Below are 22,384 nucleotides of genomic sequence, written 5' to 3'. Positions count from 1 at the left end.
AGGGGACAGAGGGTGTAAATCCCCTCAGGAGATGTAAACCAGCCCTGGCTTTGCAGCTCGTGCTCAGGCACGGACATGGGGCAGAGTTCGGAGGCAGAGGAGAGGAAGCACTAAAATCAGCACGAGCAGCTGCTGAGAGCCCCAGAAAACAGAGCAGGAGCCCAAAACCTCGTGAGAAAGGAAGAAAGTGTTAGTGTGGTAGAGGATGGTCCTGTTAGGTACTGCAGGCAGGAGCAGGATGGCTGGGGTACACAGAGCCCCTGGGGGGGGGCAGTGCTGGGGATGGGGAGAACTGGGGCTGAAGACAGAGGAATCGGGGCAGCGTGTGCTCTAAGCCCCAGTGGGGGCAGAGTCTCGGGCAGCGCTGCCTTCTCTCAGCACAGTCAGACTAAGCCATGCCTGGAAGTTTGTATTAAAACGTTTACAAGGGTTCAAAAAAGGTGTACAAAAAGGGTAAAAGCCACACTTGCCTCTTCGCCTGGAGGCTGGTAGAAGTGCTCCCCCCACCCACCATCCCCACCTTTCTCAGCTGCCCAAAGATGGGCTTTGCCCAAGGAGAGGGTTAGGAGAAAGCTCAAACGCTTGATGCACGTTTAGGCTAAGTTCTTAGTAATCTCCCCTGCTGCAGCCAGGGATAACCTGTGTGCCTGGAGAGAGCCTATCCAAAGGGAAATCTCCTCGCTGGAGGCCACAACAGCTGAAGACTAATAACACAAAAAACATCAGCGCTCTGGGCTGCTCCCTGCATGGAGCAGACCCTGAGGGCACCGTCCACAAGTGCCCAGGGAGACTTGTGCAGCCAGGAAAGAGCCACCTGAGCCAGGAGGAGCAGTTCTCTGCGTGTCCCAAGCATCCAGGAGCCAGGGCTGGGCAGGCGGGGATGGGGAAGGACAGACAGACGTTGGCCAGGACTCAGGACAGCCCTCACGCCACAGCAGCACGTTCACATGGGGTAGTTGAGAACAACATCTTGCTTGGCCAGCTCCAGCAACATGGGGTCATCGAAGAACTTGCTGATGCTCACGTCCTCGCTCAAGCCCTGCAGGGTAACCGCAGAGCCAGGGGTGATTCCTCTGTCAGCCAGCACTCACACACCCGTCAGAGATCCCAAACAACCCCGCTGTCCCACAGGAAGATAAATTTTCGGGCTCCAGAGAAGGCAGGAGAATTTGCAAGGCACGGGGCATTTCTCAGCAGCCTGAAGACATCTAACAGCCTCTCAGGAAGCTGTAAATGTGGTGGCTGCTGCTGCTGAGCGTATCTACCAGCTCACTGCCCCCCCAAAGCAGAGCCTGATTCCCTCCACGGCCCCCGGAGCCCCTCCAACCCCTCAGCCCAGCTCACTAAGCCAGCACAGAAACCAGTCGCTGCTTTTTCTGAAGGACAGACAGGCCACGTCAGGCCACCAAGGGGTCAGATGGGCTGGGGAGGGAGTGGGGCTCAGCACGTGCCACAGGACCCCGCTTTTGGCTGGAGTTGCTGCCGGATGAGTCGCTCGTGGGACCATGAGAGGCACCAACAGGCAGCCTGGGGGATCAAGAGTGCAGGAAGTCCCAGGGCACGAAGGACATCGGCCCACGCTGGGAGCACAGAGGGGATGCGGCGCAGCCAGGGGACAACTCTGCGACAGCTCAGCTGCTGGTGCAGATGGACAGAGGGACACTGTGGGGGCCACTCCCAGACATACCTTCCTACGCCTGGTCTTGATCATGAACTCTCTGGCCAGGTGCGGGGCTGGCTGCGGCTCCAGGGGCCGGATGACGATGCTCTTGTCCAAGGGGTCACCAGGCACGATCTGAAACACAGGGCCAGGATGTGAGAGTGACGCTGGGAGCTGGTTCAACCTCCTGGAGACCCTGAGTTGCAATGGGAAACACCCCCAGCCCTGATGTGGCAGCCCCAACACACCATCTGTTCTCCTGGCACAGAAACACTCTCACCTCGGTGCTGGTGATCGTGCCCGTAAGAAGTCACCAATATGGTGCTGGTAACCCCAGCCAAGAACATGTCCCACCTTCCCCACATGCTGGTGTACTGCAAGACCTCTAAAAACCTGCTAACCAGAACAACCCACGGGGGCTCCAGTCAGCACAACCCTCTCTAGAAATCAGGCATGTTTATTCTTTTCAGAGCTAAGCCTCAGACTTTTACCTCTTGACCTTTAAGCCACTTCTTGAGGCTCAAACTGCTGCTGCTCTCACCTGGCTCTACCACAAGTAGCTGTGCACCCCACAGTGGGAGCTCCCACAAGACCTGATTCGCCACAGGCATAGAAGTGGCCAGAGGACAATATTTTGTTCCAAATACCATTTTCCACAGGTTTAAAAAGCCTCCTCTGAGAGGAAAAGCCGAAGCGTGGCAACCTTGTGTCTTACAGCAGATCAAAGAGCCCAAGCCCTGCTCCAAGCCTTCTGCTCCCCAAGCTGCAGAGCACCTGCACAGCTTCCCTTCTCCCAGGGGATGTCCTCTCTCCGGGGACTGAAGGACCCTCACGCGCCGCAACCAGCAGCCCTTGGCGCTCCCTCGCTAGGGCAAAGGGTGACGGGACTCGGAACAAAGGCACTGGACACTGGACAGACCCTTCACAGCCAGCAGGCAAAGCCTCCCCTGCTCCAGAACCCTTGGGAACGTGCTCCAGAGAGTTTCCTGCCCTGGGTGAGCTGTGGAACTGAGCTCCACCGAGAGCACCCACCTGGTGCCTGCTCCAACCACATCCCTCCTCCCAGTCTCAACAGGGCTTGGACTCACCTGCCAGTGGTGGAAGACAGAGAGCGAGAAGGCTTGTCCCTGCGTGTGGGTCCTCAAGTCTGTCTCAAACCCGAATGAATCAATGGCTGGGATGAAGGCTTTGATAGTGTAGAGAGGAGAGCCCGGGATTGGGGCATCCTGTGTCACGTGGCCTCTGCCGACACACCAAAAGATTAGTCTTCCTCTTTGTCACAGAATCACAGGATAGGTGGGAAGGGACCTTAAAGCCCATCCAGTCCCACCCCGTGCCCCGGGCAGGGCCACCTTCCACTAGCCCAGGTTGCCCAAAGCCCCGTCCAACCTGGCCTTGAACCCTGTCAGGGAGGGGGCAGCCACAGCTTCTCTGGGCAGCCTGTGCCAGGGCCTCACCCCCCTCACAGGGAATAACTTCTTCCTTTTACCTAATTTAATCTCTCCTCTGTCAGTTTAAAACCATTCCCCCTCGTCCTAGCCCTACCCCCCTGATCAAGAGTCCCTCCCTCCTTTCCTGTAGCTCCCCCAGAGCATCTTCGTGGCCTCCTCTGGCCCACCTCGAGCAGGTCCGTGACCTTCTGATGTTGGTGCCCCCAGAGCTGGATGCAGCACTGCAGGGGGGTCTCACGTCCCTTTATATATTCTCCTTTCTGACACTCAAGGACGAACCAGGCACAAACCAAAGGCTGTGCATGGTCCTGGACAACCCCTCTCTACACAGCACAGGGGCTGAGATCAGTCAAGTAAACTTTCAGCTGTCACCTCATACAGATTTCACCCTCTCCCCTCGCTTCACAAGCGGTGTCAGGATCGGGAACGTCTCTAGCAGCCCAGACCCCAGGCAGCAGTTGCTGCTCTGCAACACTGAGGTGGTGGCAGCTGGTCAGAGAAGCTCACCTCCGCCTGGCTAGGACCGTGTACACCGCAGACACGCAGTCAGCAGGAGCCTGCACCTCCACAAAGTAGTAAGGCTCCATCAAGCGAGGGGTGGCCTGTGAGGAGAAAGAGACAAGCCACTGAGCCTCCAGCAGCACCAATGCAGTTCAGCTGGAGTCAGGGACTGGCTTCGGTCAAAGACAGCACCTGACTGGGGATGAAAGGGCTCCTGCTGCCCCACGGCTGCCCAAAACAACATCAGACAAAAGCTCAAAGTAGCTCTTCTCCTTCTGGCCATGAGTCACATGCTTCTGTTTCCCCACACCCACCCTTCCCAGCAAGCCAAACAGTAGCAAAACCGGGAGACAGAGCAGATGCACACAAGTTTCCAGCCAGACTGGAATGTGATTGCTTGTAAAACCCATCTGCAGCCCACAAGGGCGCTGGAAACATCAATGGATGAGCGAGTCAGTTTAAATCCCATCCTTGGGGCAGACAGTGCAGCCCATGTGCAACCTGCATTCCCTGGAGCCCACAGGAGCTGGCGCAGGGCGAGGTTCAGCCCGTCAGGCACAGCGAGTCCTCACCATCAGGAAAGCGGAATAGACGACTCTGCGGGCCGTCGGGATGATCTGTCCCCCACCCCGGTGCAAGGGCTCCTGAGCAATCACCGCGTCCAGGATCTTAAACTTCACATTGCGGATCACTGAGGAGGCAGAAACGACAGCAAGTGACCCGAGGGGGATGTTCTCTGCCCCACCAGCACCAACCCTGCCTCCCCAGAGACCCCGCGCACACAACAAACACCCAGAGACCTAGAGCCACCCCAGGAAGTTCTCCTGCATTTAATTCCAGCAGGGAAAGCCCAACCATGTCCTAACCCTGCATATCAAACACAGTTCAGCAGCTTATCCTGCTGGGGCTTGCTGCTCTGCACCTGAACTACAGGAGCAGGGCCAAGGCCTGGAGGAGCCAGCTTGCCAGGTGACAGGTCCCAGCTTGCGGGCAGATGGCCAGTGCCAGTGCCTGGTGGCACCTGCAGCCAGGAACAAGGGGGAGGTTCTGTTATCTCCCTTGTCCCCCATCCCCAGATCTGTCCCCAGCTGTGGTGTGAGAAGGGAAACGGCCACTGAGGGACTGCACTATCAAAATCACTTGAATGCTAGAAATGGGAGAATTTAACTGATCTTCTCAGCTCCACTTCTCCACAGGTCCTACTTACGTTCATCACAGAGAGGCCCTTCCCTGGTCCCCCACTGAAATCCCTGCACAATGCTGTCCTTTACAGAGCCCAGCAGCGACTTGTCCACCTACAGACAGACAGACTGCTTCAGAGATCAAATCTGCAACATGAGGCAGTAACAGACCCCAGTGTTTAAAAGCCAGTTCCTAGAAGAGCAGCAACGTCCCCCTACACCCTCAGTGTCACCCCTCCCTCTCACAGCTCAGGATCGTCATCTGGAGAGTTTGGATTCTAAAGCCATATATTAAAAGAGGCCATATTTTGGTAATCCTGTAAGGCAGCCCAATTAGTTGCCAATTTTGAGGATGTTGGCCCAAATAGCAACGCTTGAAAAATAACAGGCAATTTGCTAGCCAGTGTATGGTGGAGGAAGTACAGAAGATCTGAGATCTCACAAGCCAGTGACCACTCCAACAGCATCAGGACCTTGCTGCAGGTTCTGGAAGGACTGGCCACCTCTTGGCACCACAGGACAAACGTCTCACTGAAATGTAACCCCCTGCCTGTGTTCCTCACCTCTGAGGGCAGTGTATCATCTACTAGGATGTTTGGGCCGGTGGCATCTGGCCCAAAGGCCCAGATAGAACGGGCAGCCAGCAGATCCCAGTCATATTTGGTCTGGAAGAATTCACCCAGCTTCTTTCTGATAGAAGGAGGAAATAAACTTTAGGTAACAAGTATCCGACCTGCACTCACAACACATTTATGCCCCTGTTCCCTTCAGCTTTTTACCTGGAGCAACAGATTTGCTGGGGAGGGATGCTCATGGACTAGCTGGAAGCAATACTGGACCCTGCCTAGAGACTACTGCCTGATATTGTCCACCTCGCAGATTCCAGAATTCCCCTTCCCCCCACCCCAATTATTTGCTCCTAGATGGATTCCTGCTCTCCCCAAATGGGTCATACCTGTTCCACGTTATCTGGACCACTTCATTTTCAATGTCCTCTGCAAGTCCCTTCTCCAGAGGCTCAGCAATCATCGTGATCTTGTTCCTGGAAAGAAAAAGAGTTGCAATCCACAGAATGACAGAAGTGGGAGTAATTGGCAGGACCTCAGGGTCCTGCACTGCCTTGAGCACAGCTGGGGAGATGAAGCCATCCGTGTCTTTCGCTGTTAATGTCTTGCTTGTAAAGATAGCCCATGTGCTTAACCACCACTCTCCAACGTCTGCCCCTCTCTGGAAGCAGAGTGCTAAGGAACAGCATGGCTCCATACCTCCTGCCAATGTCCAGCGCTTGTCCAGGCTGTAGAAGGAAGCCCACGGGCTGGGCAATGTGCCTCTATCAGAGCCAACACTTGCTGTGTCCAACACACCAGGTGTTGCCTTGGAGAACCCCACCAACGCGAGTGACCTTCCCCCAGAGCAGGTCACGCCACAGGTCCAACAGTTCAAAGACTGGAGCCTCTCTGTTCCCAAAACTAAGGCTACCAACCGTGGAGAGAGTATGCCAGAATAAAGGAGGGTAAGAAGAACCAGAAACCACAAGGGAACACAGGAAAGCTCTCTTCAGCATATGTCAGATCATAATTTCCCTGAAAATTCAGGCATTAAAACATCCTGTGCTCCTAGATTTAATCCTGGTTATTCAGCCCATGTTCCTTTGCAGGCCTCCCTCCTTCAAACACGTGCATCTCAAACGTGCTGGAGGAGGAAGATGAGACCAGGCTGCAAGGCTCCAGTGCATCACCAGAAAGGTAAAAATCCATTTCAAGATTAATAACGGGTAAGAGAAGACAAAGCTTTTGCTCAATAAACATTTGGGGAGTTACTGAAGGCAGCAATGGGCAATCTGGCACCTGCTCTAGGATCCCAAAACATCTCCTAGTCTTGGAAACACCACGAAATTGCTGATAAAGTGTGAAATTTAGCTAAAGAAAGGAGGTTGTGGATCTGTCTTTATTCCCTCCATTCTGAGAGTTCCTAAAAAGCACAGAAACATCCCTGGATCTCCAGTGTGTTATGGAGGAGTTCAGCAGAGCTGCTGCCAGCTCAGGCACACACTACTTGTCTGGGCAACAGCCACGAGAACAGACCCCTGGAGCGGACGAAGTCCAGTCTCCAGCCAACCCCCGCCTGCCCAGCTCCAAGGCCCAGCTCGCCCACGGGCTCTTACTTCTTGTTGGGTGTCTCAGCAAAGCACTTCAGGGAGGACGTTTCCACCACTGTCTCACAGAATGTCACAACTGGATCGGCCACCTGGAATAACAACAACAGGTTTGTAAGGTTTTCAAGTCCTTGTTTGTTTTTAAAAAGACTGTTTGAAACCTTTGAACACCTACAAGAAAAAGCTGGCTCATCTGCCAGTGCTTTAATCAACACTGTGTATGAAGGACCAAGGCCTGCACAGACAGCTGTACTAACTCCTTCATTCAAACGAGACAGGTACATTGAAACCTAATTCCAGGTATGACAAATTCTGCTCAATTTGTTTATTTGAGGCTAGCCAGGCAATGGCTGAAGCACCGGAAAGGCTGGAACATGGTCACAAACCCCTCTCCAAGCCAGTCTTCAGGCTCTCAATCATAATGGTGTGACACAGTCAGCATGTAAGAGTTTTGCATCCTAACAGCCCTTTTTTCCCTTTTAAAAGAACTGGACAAAATTCACACTCCATGTTCAGGGAGGTTTATTTTCCCACTGTTCTGAATATGGGAACAAAACGCACTCCCCAGAGGGGAAAATCCCTCTCTTTCTTCACCTTGATATCAATCTCTGAATACATCTTCCGCAGATCATGCATCACACAGTCCAGGTAAAGCTCCCCTGTCCCCAGGATCACGTGCTCCCCAGACTCTTCCACCTGAAAAATAAGAGAGGGGCTCAACTGACAGCATTACTGCTCACAGGCCCTTGCCTTCCGGGCTCCTACAAAAGCCTCAGGAAGTAGCAGCTTTAAATAAATTGGTTCACATCAGAGTTCCCCCAGGAAAGCTCCCACAGTCTTTTTTAGCAGAAAGTGCTGATGTGCCCTACAGAAAGCTGCTTCCCTGGCACAGCAAGGTGTGTGTTTTTCTGCTAGATTTACAGTTTCCTGCTATTTCCACATGATTTATGAGATCAACTGCAACAGCATAAAAAAAAACCACAAAAAAGGAAACAACCTGCAGTAAAAAAATATTGACTTTTAAGATCAGGCTACAAGGTAGCCCATTGCATGAGCTGAAAACAGCCATAAACACACCAGAAATACCTTAGTAGTAAGCGAGGGGTAACTCTTGTTGACTTTGCGGAGACCATCTAACATTTTGGGGAGCTCCGAGGGGTTGACTGGCTCTACAGCTATTTTGATGACAGACGTGGTGTTGAACTTCAAAGGACGGAAGATCTGAGCCTGAAACCAGATGAGGACAAAGAGCTGAATCTCTACATCCTCAGGTGGCCACAGTATTTGCTGCTTTTCTCTTTCCCTGAGTGGCTCCTGCGCCCCAGCTCCTCGGCAGACAAAGTTTCTTTAACTGCACCACTGGAGCTTTCGAGATGTGCTTCATCACCTCGACTCCCTGCCAGGCCGAGTGAGACAGACAGACATAGCAGCAGAGTGATACCAGCTACAGGCAGCAGCCCAGCGACCCCAGCTACATACAGTACCTCCTCGTTGCCCCGGGGCTCCGTGACAGTCGCAGTCTTCACTATGGGCTGGTCCACTCCTTCTATCAGCACCCAGTTGCCCGCAGGAACTCGGTTGACCTCGATGTGATACCTAGAAGGCAGAAGCATTGCTGCCACCAGCCCCCAGCCCCTGGCAGCGCACTCCTCCTCCTCCCAGCAGCCACTCCAGGGGCCCTCTCCCCCCGGACGAGCGCACTGCCCGAGCTTTCCCCACCTCGCCACCGAGATCCAGAGGCGCCCAACAGTGCAGATCTGGGAATCCTCCTCATCTTCCAGGGTGTAGTTTTCTCCAAGGACCTTCACCGGCTGCCCAGCGTGGATGGTCCCGCTGAGCACTCTGCCAAAGGCGTGGAACTGAACGCCGTCGTCCGTGCTGTACATTTTCGTGGTGTGACACATCAGCGGACCCTTTCCAGGAAAGGGAAATAAACCTCTTTCAAAATACAGTCGAGAAACACCGACCTGGCAGGACTCGTGGATACAAAGGGATTGACAGGCTGGAATTTAGAAATACTTCTGTTGACTTGCCAAGCCCTTCATTTCCTTTCCCTGAAAGCCTTACATCTCCCTGCCCTGTACGGAGACCCCTGGAACGACTTTGCTGGACTCTTCTGGAGCTTCTCTCCCTCCTCTTGGGGAGCAGTAAATCGTGGCTGGGACAAGACCAGGAGAGGAAATGTCACCTGCTGGCCTGCAAAGCAGCTCAGGGCAGAGGACCCGAGCCTCCAGGGATCACAGCTCTCACGTCACTCCACAACCGGTGAGCTGGTGACAGTCACCACTGTATAGTATTAGGTGGGTAATCACAACCCGTTACCAGAAGAGATTCGTTTTCTCTCCAGACATCAGAGCAAAAGTCACAGGCAAATTCCTCACTAGCTGCTGGCTGGCGTTGGTGGCTCTAGACAGCTCTGAATGACAGCTCAGTACAAGCTGTTGGAGGAGGAAGGTTTTTGCAAGGCTTTGATAGGAAAGGTGCTGACTAACTAACGTGGGGTTATTTTTATCAGCACAGTTCAGATCAGCTTTCTCAGACTTTGGAGAGAGAAACAAACTTCAAGGGAAAGGGACAAAAAGGCAGCAAAAGGACACAAAATCACCCTGCAGTTCCCACGTGCTCTGAAGTCCTGACCTAGTCCTGTTCCTCCCCGAACACTGTCAAACAATTCTCTCTCTCAAGGGCTGCCCTGGCAGGCAGCTCAAGTTTCTCCAAGTGAAGAGATTTGTTTCAGTATCGGATGAGAGCTTTCAAAATGCTAGAAGTCAAATCTGTGCAGATGGCTGTCTAGGAGGCAGCTGCCCTGTCAAGGCAGCGAGAGGAGCGTATTTGCCCGCTTCTGGACACTCAGAGCCAAGCAGAAGAGTTTCCTTACGTCAGGGTCACATTCACTCATGGCCTCCCCGAGGTCAGAGTCGACGCCACCAGTGTAGGTGTGCTCGATTTTCGTCTTGGCTCCCACCTTTGGGGAGGGGATATGCTGCACACACATGTCCACAAAGCCTGGAAGAGTAATACTTCATGAGAACAGGATTAAGCAGTGCAGAGGAAAGAAACAGGCTCCAATAAACACGGGGCAAAGCCATTCCTACTGCAGCACCCCCACAGCAATGGGGAAGATGCGAGCCATGTCTCCAGCTGTCCATTGGGCAAAAGGTTTAGTATTTTATATCTGGAAAGCTGAGAAGGGAGCTGTGCAAGTGAGCACTCCATGGCTCTAATACAGCCCTTAACTCTGCTCATGTCAGACCGGGGTACTGCGAAAACCACGGAGGGGAAGACAAACAACATTTACCTGTGAATTCCCCAAAGAACTTCTTGCAGACAAGCCGCAGGAGAGGCCGAATGTTCAGTTTCAATTCCTCTTTGGTCAGGTGGATGCCAAGTTCATCCAGTGTCCTGGGCAGGGTCGTGTCCACGTCCCCCACCACCTGCAAGACAAGCAGCACCACTCTCAGCTTTGCTGTGGGGTCCAGGCCAGTAACACCCAGGTGCAGCTCCACACACCAGCCATCGCCCTCAGGGCTCTTGACCTGCTCTGGTTTAGAGCTCAAAGGAGAACTGGCGGCTGCTTCACATTATCCCTTGGCTGATGTTAGAGCACACTAGAAAGAGCAAAGGCAGTTCTATTAACTGTGCAAACAGAGGGCTAGATTTGCAAGGAGCAGCTGTTAAGCAGTGGCTCACCGTCTGTGGAGATCCCACCGCAGGATGGGACAGGCGAGTCCCACAGGCACCAGACACCACCGGGTAGTGTTCAGCCCTTGGCTGCTCCTACCTGCAACTGTGGGAAGGAGAATGAACCCCCACATACCTGAGCCAAGATCTTGTACAGGGGCTCCAGAATGAACTCCACGAAACTGCGCTGGGAACTGCTCGTTGGGGCCTTTTTGGTGAACTTGCGGCTATGGGAGACCAAAGAAGAGACATGAAGAGCATCTGCAGCCTGCAAGCACCCCGACGGCAAACACCGCCTCTGCTCTTCCCAGGTTATCTCCTTCTCCCTCCCAAGCCTCCGGGAAGCTGTCACACAGGAGTCGTGCCGACTCCACGCGAAGGCCAGAGGAGGCTCTGTCCCTGCTGTGGGATTCGGGATGGACCACACAAATTCACACCAAGCAGGAGGCCTGACCCAACCCCTCCCAGATACGAGCCCATCACGGGACAACTCAGGTTGGAAGGGACCTCGGGTGGTCAGCCAGTCCACATTTTACAGCAAAAAGAGAGAACAACCTAAACAGATGTTTAAACAGGCTTCTTACGTCTTCGGGTTGAAGTAGATGTCACCCCACAGCCGCTTCGCAAACTCCTGATAATTGATATCTCCTACAGGGAAAAAGCAAAATGACAAAAGTCTCTCAGAGTCACTGCATTTATCTCACCTTGAAAATCTTTAGGTTTTGGCTTTAAAACAACCCTGAAGATTTAATAGATCGATGCTTGGTCCCAATTTGGAATGGTTAAGCCCTGACCTGGGAAGAGCAGGCAGAGAGGGGGCAGGAAAGAGTCCGCTGAGGACGACGACACCAGCAGCCCAGGTACACTGTGGGGTCACAGACTTGCTTCTCAGGAACATTTCAACTCCCTCAATTACACACAAGGTTAAAGCGGAGAAGAGCTGCCCTGCCAGACGCCACGCTGCAGGAACTCAGTTACATCTGCTGCCTTCTCCAAACGTTAACGCTGCAACCTGACGCTGTAGTGCCAAGGTACTGGGATGGCTCACACCCCGCAGGCTGATCGCAAGCATTTTCTGCCTTGCTGAACATCTCCAAGTTCTTTTCTCTTTTTCAGCTGATGCACTAAGAGCACAGCCACACACCCAAGTGCCGAAGGAACGGTGGAGTGCTTGGCTGTCACGGTGAATTTACAAATAATAAGGCAGCGGTGATAATTTACAGTAGTTTCCAAACAAGCTTTTGCTGTGGGCAGATGTGCAAGCATAAGAAATTTCACGGTGGCTGCGGTTTTGACAGTTAAACTACTATAACTCATGTTAGTTGAAGTACGGTGGCTGCACATAAAATCCCTGGTGGCCACAATCGAGTATTACCGACTCCAAGTACCGCTCAGCTCGTGTCTGCCCCACGTGGATGACATCTCCCACCACCCCTGCCTGCATCTGCAGCGCTCCCCCGAAGAAGGGGGATCAGCCTAGAGGCACAGAGTTAACGCTGGGACGCCCAGGCAGCTCATTTATTTCTCCAAACTCACCAGGACGCACGACAGTCTGACACCTCAGTCCCTGACCTCTACAACTTCACCCTCCCTCTGGCTAACTTCTCTGCAAGAGCCGGGCCAGCTGCTTTACAACATCCTTCCTCCCCTGCTCACGGCTCCTACAGATCACCCCCAACTCCCCAGCGTGAGACTTCAAAAGCCTTGGCTGTACAGCTGGCTAATGCCAGCAAAAGGCCCGCTTGTACAAGTGGCAGATTGCCTTGAGCGGGCACCTGGGGAACAGAAAATTAAATCAAAGGCAGGAAAAGGCACTTTCTTAAAAAAGAAAGAGGGCAAGAGTGCAAAACCTTGTGGGCCAAGCTCGTGCCTGGCTGCAGCTGAGTCTCAGACTCTGGAGACTCGCAAAAAGCCAGGCAGAACTTAACTGCTTCGCTCCTGAGCTGTTGTGATAAGGAGGCAAAGCACAACACATACACTTGCCTTCAACTGCCACAGCAGGACTTGGTTTTTCTGATTAAGCGTACGTATCACATGTTGGCTTCTGGCTCAATAAACATTTATCAGGAGAGACTATCTAGCTAAAAACAAGTCAGAACTCTTTTTGCTCTTTACGACCCAGGGCCCAGGGCTGCAGCACCTCTCAGCGCCCTGAAATTCAAGAACACGCACACTGCCCATACATGTGTAGTGAAAGGCAAAGCTGAACGGCTCAGAAAGCCTCAACAAAAAAGGTTAGGAAATGAGATGTTAAAGTGTACAAGGTTTCTGGATAATCCTCACCATATGTGTCTGCATAAATCTTTGCAAAAGATCCCAGCGTGAAGCAGATGCTGTACTGTGAACTGGAGAAACACACGTTCCCCAGAAGGGGAGACAGAACGAGGTTCTCATCGGTGGAATACATGCTGAGAGGAGACAGTTTGTAGAGACAAGAAAAAAAAATAAAATCAGTGCTATGAACCACAGAAGACACTTAAATCTACTTCCCACACCAAACAGCAGTATGTGATAGGCAAGTGATTGCCAAATAGCATCTTAAAACGGGCTGCAGCGTGCTTGCCATCAACGTTTCAGGGTCAGAATCATTTTATGACTACTAACTGTAAAGCATCAGTCTGCAAAGAAATATTTCAAGATCTAGAACTAAAGTTAATCAGCACAAGTGCTTTGTATTTTTTGTCAGGTGGAGTTTTTCCTCCCCTAAAAAAAGGCAGCAAAGTTGGTCAACTAAGCAAAGGGAAAAGATAATACAAGGCAAATAATGTAGGAGGGATAGAACTGAACTGAAACAGTTCTAACGGACTCACAAGCATGCTGGACAGGAGAAACTACCCTGCTCCAAGCTGCCTGCAGCAACTGAACAGAGACAGGCAGGGGAGCTTGTGTGCAAATTCACACCCACTCCAAGGGCAGAATGCTGTTAAGAAGATCACCTGGATGCAGAAGAACCCACAGAAACAATGCACTGCTGCTGTGAAAGCTGGAGAAGATGTCCCTCCCTTCTCTGAGCAGGGTCTTGCAGGGAGATTTGACCCCACCAGCACCAGAGTCTCTGCTCAGGGGTTGGGACGAGTTCCCATTGGTTTTTTAACAGGTGTTTTAGAGCTTTGAGACATCTCAACCTGTAATTTGGGATACAGCCCGGACAATTTCAGCACATTTGAGACATCTGGGAGCACAGAAGTTCCCTGCTCTGGTCATACAGCCACTTTCCCCACTTTTTAATGGGGAAAAAAAGAGCTGATCCCATGAAACGTGTCAGGAAGAGTCAAGCCTGCCTAACTCAATATATTGCTGAGATGAATTCCCAGCAGTTCTTCCCACCCCATTTTCTATCAAGAAACAAACTCATTAGTTTTTAGGCATCCACAGGGCTCACAGAGGGAAGCACCCGAAATAGAGCAGGGACAGCGAGCACCAACGACACATCGCCCCAATACCTGATCAGACCGTTAACTTCATCCACGATATGTCTGAGTTTGTAATAAGCATCTGTAGGGGGCAGTTTCAGCTCCAGGATCAGTCGGTCTATCTTGTTGATGCACACAGTCACTGCCAGCCTTTCCTGCACCGCGTGCTTGATCAGCCTCTCCGTGTTCAGCATCACCTGCAGGGAATCACGAGCACAAACACCCCCGGTGAAAGCCCTCCACAAAATGCTCTCTGGGGCGTGACAGACAAACCAACGACCCTTACGCACAGGGCTGCAACTCTGTAGGAAAGCCTCAGCTCAGCCATCAGCTAATCCTCCTGAAATTTAGAAGTAGGTGCTGACCCAACTGAATTCCTAAATCCTACCCCAGGGACATCTCGGATATACATAACCTGCTCAATTTTAGGTACCATGAGGATGGAGAGGCAAACAAGTTAGATAATCAGCCCACAGGGCACACGCATCACGTCAGCCCTGGACACACAAGCCAGAGGCCTGACTCCCTGTTTTGCCTGGAAAACACTCTCACTTCCCCACCTGTCCTTCAAAAATCCTTCACCCCGCAAAGCTGAGGGCCAGGCCTTCACTTCAGGCAGGATCAAACCCTCCAGAGGAAGAGGTTTTGAAGTTAACCCCTAGGAGAGAGAACGTGGCACTCACCCCCTCGGCTGCATCAATGAAAAGTACAACGCCATCCGAAATACGAAGGCCAGCTGTCACCTCGTCAGAAAAATTGACGTGACCTTCAAAAACACAAAATGGTGCTGAGAACCAGAGTCAGCCCTGACACCAGCAGCACAGAGGGTGGAAAGCCGTCCCCTGCTCCGCAGCAGCGAGGCAGAACACAGACGGCTTCCTCCTCAGACAGGGACCCGGGAGCAGCTGCCAGAGCTCCACAGAGGGATCTGCTTCAGCTTTAATGCTATTTTTTGAGAATAAACACAACAACAACTCATTTAACAGGCACTTTTCCTCACATTTGTTACTGTTTTTCTCACAGCTCTGTGCAAGTACTTCAGGAAAAGGAGGAAGATTACTTCTCACCAAAGAACAACAGATGCCTCTCCCTCCAGCCTCCTCCTGCGCTCTAACCTCCCTCATCTCGCGCTGTAACTCAACAGATGTGTCCCAAGACCCTCGTTCCTAAAGTTTGGCCTTAGTTTCTTACAACAAGTTGATCTGTGATTATGCTCCCCTCACAGAAGCTTGTCAGAGGCTTGAGGGAACTTGCTTAGAGTCTCACGGTGGGGCAACAGCATTTGAGAAAAGCACGGCCCCCACTGGGCAAGGTGTTACCTGGAAAATCCAATTCTACATGTGCTCCTCATACACCTGAGTGAAACACATCTGCAGCCCCATTAGCCCGTAATTAGGCCTCCTAATCAGAAACACAAGCCTGACTAGAAGCCAGCTGCAGAGTTGTTACTTCTGGAAGTGATTTCAGAAGAAAGAATTTAGCTAAAGGCTCAGGACTAGGCTGGAATCGTCTACAAAACCCACAAAACAAAACATGCGTTTTTGCACAAGAAAACTTCCCAGGGCTGCATGCACCTGGGTGCCATTTCCAGATGAATCAGTGCGGTTTCAGGGGGTAGATTCTTTGTTTTTCTGAGAGCCAATGCTACCCAATCCCCTGCAATCCAACACCAAAGCTCTCTGAATGCCCTCATTAACCATCACTGCATGTGCTTGTACTGCTCTGCTCCTGTCAGCAGCACCAGCCAGAGAACACAGAGGTTGGTTAATGAGAGAAATCTTGGTTCACACGGTCACAGATCTGCCCCACACATCACCCTGCCTTCAGCTAAGTGCATCCCAAAACAGGATTTTCAGGATTACACAATCACCTGGAGTGTCAATGATGTTGAACAGAAAAGACTTTCCTTTGGTGTCGGGCAGAACAATAGTCACTGGTGTGCTCTTGATGCCTACTCCCCTCTGAAAGACAGGAAACCAGCATTATCAGTTACAACAAAAATACTTCAGCAAGGTGACCAAAGAAAAATGAGGAAGACGGAAAGAAGTAAACATCCACTCAGGACATCCTGTTACTCCCAGGGAGGGAGTAACAACCTCAGATTGCTGCAGTATCCAGCTCAGCTCCTCCATCCATACTGGCTCAGACTGGTGAGCTCCCACTGCACAATCCACGCCTCGTCTCACCTGAGGAACTGCAACACCCGAGACAGAAGACACGTGTTCTTCTGTGCCTTTGCCCTTCTGCTACTCTCAAGTTATACCTCAAAGCAGAAGGTTTGATCACCCAGAGTATAGAGTAGAGCATTAAGATGAAGAGAAAGAAACACTTCACAGGACTGTTCTGGTCACGACAATATTTAACGAGTAGGACAAAATCAGATTCCCATTCCCACCCAACCACAAGGAGTCAGAGCTCCCAGCTAAGAGTTCCCATCAAAGGAAACAGAGGACAAATATGTTCATTCTGAAATCAGTTTTTCTCCCCATCCATCATTGCTGCAAAACCCTTCCACTTCTTTCCCTCAAAGAAAACAGGAGTTACTCATATGCTGGAATAACTGTGGTGCAGATTTTCATCATGACGCAGGTTATCATCTCAGCTAAATAAAATCAAACATGGACATGAGGGTTGCAGGAAATGGAAGAACGTTGGACCAAGGATCTTACTGAGGGAAACAAGAGGAGCAGATCATTTTATTGATAAAAAAACTATCACAGAATCACAGACTGGTTTGGGTTGGAAGGGACCTTAAAGCCCATCCAGTGCCACCCTGTGCCCCGGGCAGGGACACCTTCCACTAGCCCAGGTTGCCCAAAGCCCCGTCCAACCTGGCCTTGAACCCTGCCAGGGAGGGGGCAGCCACAGCTTCTCTGGGCAGCCTGTGCCAGGGCCTCACCCCCCTCCCAGGGGAGAATTTCTTCCTTAGATCTCATCTAAATCTGCCCTCTGTCAGTTTAAAACTTACCCCTCATCCTATCCTTACACCTCTGGATCAAGAGTCCCTCCCCCCTTTCCCGCAGCCCCTTTCAGCCCTGGGAGGCCGCTCTAAGGTCTCCCCGGAGCCTTCTCTTCTCCAGCTGAACCCCCCAACTCTCTCAGCCCCTCCTCACAGGAGAGGTGCTCCGGCCCCCTGACCATCTTTGTGGCCTCCTTTGAACCCGCTCCAACAGGTCAAAATGCAGAAGGCACAAAAAGATGTTAAAATGGAACAGGAAACTGCCTACAGTAAGTAACTGTGAGTAAAGCATGAGATAGCTGGATAAAAATCACCGCGTGTTCTACAAGACTCACTCACCTCTTGCTCAGTGAACAATATATCAGTGTAACAAAGCTGAAAGACAAAACAAGAGTCAGAATGTCACATTTGGTATCAAATATTAAGTTTGAAGCAGGACACCATAACTCTTTACAGATGGTTCAGGTGGCAGGTGAATGACAGAGACAGAATCAGGACTGAGCTCTGGATTTCCAATCCTACGTTCTAATCACTAAAACTGCATTTTCCACACGTACAGTCACGCTCCAAGTGTAAAATCCAACCCACGTTCCCCAGGGCAGAATACTCCAAAAGCTCACTTACGTCCTGGTCGTAGCGCTTCCGGATTTCTGGGTGTGTCTGTTCTATCAGGCAGTCAACAAAACAAGTCTGAAAAACATCAGAGCACAAGAGAAAGGAAGGGACTACGTTCAGACAGAGAAAGACAAATACAATCCCATCCCTCCAGTAGCAGTACAGAGAACGTTGGGCACGTTATTCTTTCCACGTGGCTGAAAGAAAACCCACAAATAAGCATTAGCAAGAGGAGCAGAAAGAGACTGCTGCTGGAGAGGTCGAGGGCTCAGGAGCAACGGTAAAAGGAGGCAACAAACAGATCATTACTACTACCCGATAGATGTGGGATATTCACACTACCTTGCCGTGGTGAAGGTGCCCACACAGAGTCACATTTCGAATTAGCTCCGAGTTGTCCATCAGATCTGCCAGGAAACTGCAGGAATGAAACACAAAAGACTGTTGGAGGCTTCTGCTGTGCCTAAGAAAAGTAGGTGCCGTTTCAGTTACACTGTCTATCCAAGGTGCCCCCTGAATCCTCTCCAAACTCTCATTCTGCCAATGCCCTGCGGAGGAAGAATCCCACTTTCCAGATGGGGAGGACAAGAGAGTTGGAGTCCTAGACAGATGGCAGTGGGTGGGAGAATACGGAGCTGGTAAAACTGCCAGCGATGGAATATTATTGAATATTTTTCTTCTCTTCTAGTCAGTATTAGAGCAAAAGTCACATCCATGTACTCAGACGATGAAATCCTTCCACTCAAATAGTGGCAGGCACTCAAGTAAATCACAGAGCTGGATAACACACACCCCACACAGTTTGAAGAGGCGGCCATGGGGACCCGCAGACCATTAATTCTGATTTTCAGGTCTTAAAACAGTGATGTTCCCAGGGCCTCAAGGAAACAGCAATGGAATTTACATGGTTTTAGAATCAGCAACTGAGCTGGGTAATGATGGCCCGATCCCTTCTGCATGGAACCTGGCCAGAATATAACTGAGGTCCTAAATTACCAACTTCCCTAAACAGTAATGGGAGGCTATAAAACACGTATCCATTGCTACGGGCCTGCAGAAGATAAGTGCTGTCAAATAATCTCCTGTTTAAAAAGATTTAATTTTCACTGATGCAGTAGACTTCTTAACGTACAACATTTTGATTAAGAGCTAAAAAATACAAAAATCAATAATAATACTGATTAAAAGCTTGCTTATCGGTCTTAAAATAAGGTTTAATGGGAAATCAATACCAAGCTTGCAGGTTTCTGGCTGAGTCCCACAAGGAATTTCTCTCAGCCCCATCCAAACCATTTATATCAACAAGCAGGACAAAGAGCAATTCATTACAGACAGAAGGAGCAGAGAGATCCGGGATCACGGGGATCAGGGAGGCGGTAGATCATGAAGAGTACAGGGCATGGACTAAGAGCAACACGGACTGCCTAGAAAAATAAGACCCAGCAGGCTCTTTGGGTTGTACCGAGCTCGATCAAAAATCTGTCCAACCAGGGTGCTGGGCCACACTGCGTAGGCTGTGCTTTTGCCAGGAAAGGTTGGACCACATGGTCCTTGAGGTCCCTTCCAAGCTGGAATTCAATGATCCCATGAATGGACACGGCACACACAGTACCAGGGGACAGCCTCGAGAAGCTGCCATTCCAAAAAGGTCCTGGGCATCCAAGTAACCAACGAATACAAACCCCAGGGAAATTCTGTTGCTGGAAAATAACAAGATCCTTGATGATACCCAGAGGGACTGCTCACATGGGGGTCTGGCACACAGGGAATGCATCTGGCTCTGGGATCTACACTTGAGGACTACTATTAAAACTAGCCACGAAACGGCGTATGGAAAGATGAGCCTAACAAGACACTCACGCAGCTCAATCTGTTCATCCTCAAATAGAAGACAACATGCAAAAACACTACACACGCAGGGATAAAGAGCCCTTCCACCATCAACAAAATGTAGACGTCGATGCTAAGATTATGTATTTTTAACAGAGACAGTACACAACGGGTTTTATGCCTCACTAAAGTTCCATGAGATACTATAACCCGACTTTTAAATTCGTTTGGATTTTTTTCCAGGTTTTCCCCAACTCTGGTGTCCCAGGGGCTGCTCTGCAGGACACAGCCAGAGACACCATCAAGAGCAGCAGAGTGCAGCTCAGCTGCAGCGTTACGCTGACCTACATACAACCAGCAGCACAGAAATTCCCTCTGAAAACTCTTCCAGCATAGATGGGAATTAACTTGGGACAGCAGTAAGGCAACGGTCACTGGGATCAACCCAAAATGCCCCAACATGAGGTGTGCCACACACTGGCCATATGAATATTTCTTGAGCCAGTTAGAAAAACTTGCCTTCAGCACATCTGCCCCACAAGGGATCCCAATTACCAAGCTTTATATCAGCTGTTGGGGTAAGATTTACATTCCGTTTCAGAAAAACGATGCACTGTGCTGCATACTGTGGAGGGAAAATACTTGTAAAGTGGTTAGCGTTGTATTTTCCTCCTCTTGTTTTTGGTTCAAAATCTGGGAAACGGCTGCACTCAGTTCCGTTGCTGGTGTCAGTAAGAAACAAAGCTAATGCCCCCCAGAAGCTGCCTCCCCCACACAGCACACACCACGCTGCCTCCCCACCTTTGCCTGTACACAACAAAAAGGGAGGGGGTTACAGCACAGATGGCTTGGGCCAGCGTATACGCTCAAAACCCCTACACAGGACTTACTCCATCTCATAGACAGTGACCGGTAACGTCTGTTCCATCAGAGAGAATTTCTTGGTTTTCACAGGTTTAATAATAGGCTCTGAAAACAAGAGAGAGAACAATAAAACACTGTTACCAGAGACCCTGAACCCCGCAGGCTCAGAAACGGTCAGAGGAAACAGGGACTTGTGCAGACAAAACCACAGCTTTCAAGCTGACAGATTCCCTTCACTCTTTATAAAAGCAGTTGTACCAGATGATCGTTGTAGGTCCCTTCCAACTGAACTGTTCTACTCTAGTACAGAAGGATCAGATGAGAGGACTTACATGCATTTTCATTTCTCCTTAAATATCTTTCCAGTATCTGCTGATATCTGTTTTTCAGAAGCTAGTTTGGCAGTTGTAATAACCCCGAGTGCCAGAATCTGCACTCCACTAAACGAACAAGAGTCTACACGTTCCTGGGGCTGAGAGGGGACTCGAAAGGGACATCAAAAACAACGGGGAGAACAGAGGAGAATGTTATTTTCCCTTTTCCAAGGATCCATTAAGAGCCTTCCCCTCCCTCCATACCCAACTTCATCACCACTTACCAGTGAGAGGCTGCGTGTCTTCCTCTTGCACTATCGTCTCCACTTCAGGCCCGTAGACTTCCTCGGCGGTGGGATAGTATTTCTTATCCTCATGCAGCACCACCTCCATCCCAGGGTGGTCCTCGTCGTGGTCCCCCATATCGTCATCATCGTCATCATCCTCAAGCTGCAACCAACTCTCACATTTAGCTGCTGCCAGCACCAAAGTGCTTTGCAAACACCAGTCACACCACAAAGTACAGGCCTGGCATCGAACGTGGAACAAGAGCTACGGACCCAGCCAGGGAACCACCAGCGCGGCCCTGGAACCTCACACCCAGCTGCAGAGCAGCTGCCAGAGGTGCTCTCTGTAAGCAACACACCTCTTCCTGCTGAGAATGAACAGCAAGAGGATTTGCAGAGACACCTCAACAGGCAGCAACTCCCGACCCTTGCTCCTATCCACAACGGAACCACACTCGTGCACAACACAACCCGGGCACACGCAGACGCCACTTTCAGACAAACTGCAGGAACTAGAAGGGGCTCTCCCGGCCCTACGATGCTTTCTCCACCGTGGTACAGCAGCCTCTGCTGCCCGCCCTGCCCCCACCACTCCCCTCTGGTGTCTGTGGAGTCTTGCTCTGCCCCCACCACCGAGGAATCGAGCTCCTGGCAATACTGCTGCAGCACCAGCACATGTTACTCAAGGCCTGACGACCTCACTGACTGGCTGCGGATCCTCCATCTGACTGAACACAGAAAAAGCCAAATACAGCCTGAGCTACAGAAGCTCCCAGTTCTAACCATGATTCAAGGAGGAACTTTCCCTTTATCACAGACACAGAATCCTCTAAAAACCAAATCCGCTCTGATCCTCAGGAGTCAAATTGCACCGGCAAAGCAGAACCCAGCAGGGAAGAGCCATCACCGGCAGCTTGTGACGACCACAGTGCTCAGCCCCTGCTCCCGTGGGGGTTACGGGGCAGGACGAGGCCCGTGCCAGCTCCTCAGGATGCTGCCCCTCCACCCATCCGCACCGCTCACCTCATCCAGATCTTTAGACTCTCTGCCCAACTCGTCGTCGTCATCGTCCGAGTCCAGCTCCGGCCCGATGTAGTTCCCAAACTCGTCGTACAGGTCGGTGTCCATGCTGGGGGCCGGGAGGGGGTCGCAGGAGGCTGTAGACTCCGCCCCACGCACTCAGGGATCTGCCCGAGCCACCCCCCGCACCCAGCACTGCGCCGCACCGGGACTCCCGGCCCCGATCCCGGCCTGCACCGTGCGCGACGCCCCAGGCCCGCCCGCCGCCCCCCGGAGCCCTGCACCGCCCCGAGGGCCCCGCCCTGCCCGCCGAGCACCCCCCGTCTTCACCGCCCCCTCCCCGGCACCCCCGGGCCTGCCCCCCGGCCCCGGCCCCGCTCTCACCCGCCGCGCTGCCCTCGCCGCCGGCGCCGCCGACACCGCCGCGGAAGGCCCCCGGGCTGCCCGCGCCGC

At 51.6% G+C, this 22,384-nt stretch overlaps 1 protein-coding gene across 1 annotated transcript; it reads right to left on the bottom strand.

The window, feature by feature from the left end:
- Positions 1 to 375: 375 nt before the first annotated feature.
- EFTUD2 (elongation factor Tu GTP binding domain containing 2) lies at positions 376 to 22,364 on the bottom strand. Its single transcript, XM_074926436.1, has 28 exons — positions 22,316 to 22,364; positions 21,935 to 22,040; positions 20,909 to 21,074; positions 20,337 to 20,415; positions 17,959 to 18,034; positions 17,626 to 17,691; positions 17,341 to 17,376; positions 15,913 to 16,003; positions 14,726 to 14,808; positions 14,073 to 14,239; positions 12,913 to 13,037; positions 11,214 to 11,277; positions 10,766 to 10,856; positions 10,247 to 10,382; positions 9,827 to 9,954; positions 8,668 to 8,861; positions 8,433 to 8,544; positions 8,035 to 8,175; positions 7,543 to 7,644; positions 6,958 to 7,040; positions 5,749 to 5,835; positions 5,357 to 5,483; positions 4,820 to 4,907; positions 4,185 to 4,303; positions 3,619 to 3,713; positions 2,749 to 2,902; positions 1,688 to 1,795; positions 376 to 1,039 (listed from the first exon to the last, which is right to left on the bottom strand). The coding sequence occupies exons 2-28, from the start codon at positions 22,037 to 22,039 to the stop codon at positions 944 to 946; spliced, it is 2,919 nt and encodes a 972-aa protein (XP_074782537.1). The 5' UTR covers position 22,040; positions 22,316 to 22,364; the 3' UTR covers positions 376 to 943.
- Positions 22,365 to 22,384: the final 20 nt, after the last annotated feature.

The sequence above is a fragment of the Athene noctua genome, chromosome 25, assembly GCF_965140245.1.
Source record: "Athene noctua chromosome 25, bAthNoc1.hap1.1, whole genome shotgun sequence".
NCBI classification, from domain to species: domain Eukaryota; kingdom Metazoa; phylum Chordata; class Aves; order Strigiformes; family Strigidae; genus Athene; species Athene noctua.
Note: the sequence above shows the minus strand (reverse complement) of the source record. Positions and strands in the feature narration are given on the sequence as shown.

Excerpts from the sequence above, each read along its gene's own strand:
- EFTUD2 (XM_074926436.1), bottom strand. The coding sequence starts at position 22,039 with ATGGACACCGACCTGTACGACGAGTTTGGGAACTACATCGGGCCGGAG. Across the intron at positions 14,809-15,912 it reads CAACATCATTGACACTCCAG|GTCACGTCAATTTTTCTGAC; the intron begins GTGATTGTGTAA and ends GTGTTTTTGAAG. Across the intron at positions 1,796-2,748 it reads CTGTCTTCCACCACTGGCAG|ATCGTGCCTGGTGACCCCTT; the intron begins GTGAGTCCAAGC and ends CCTGTGTTTCAG.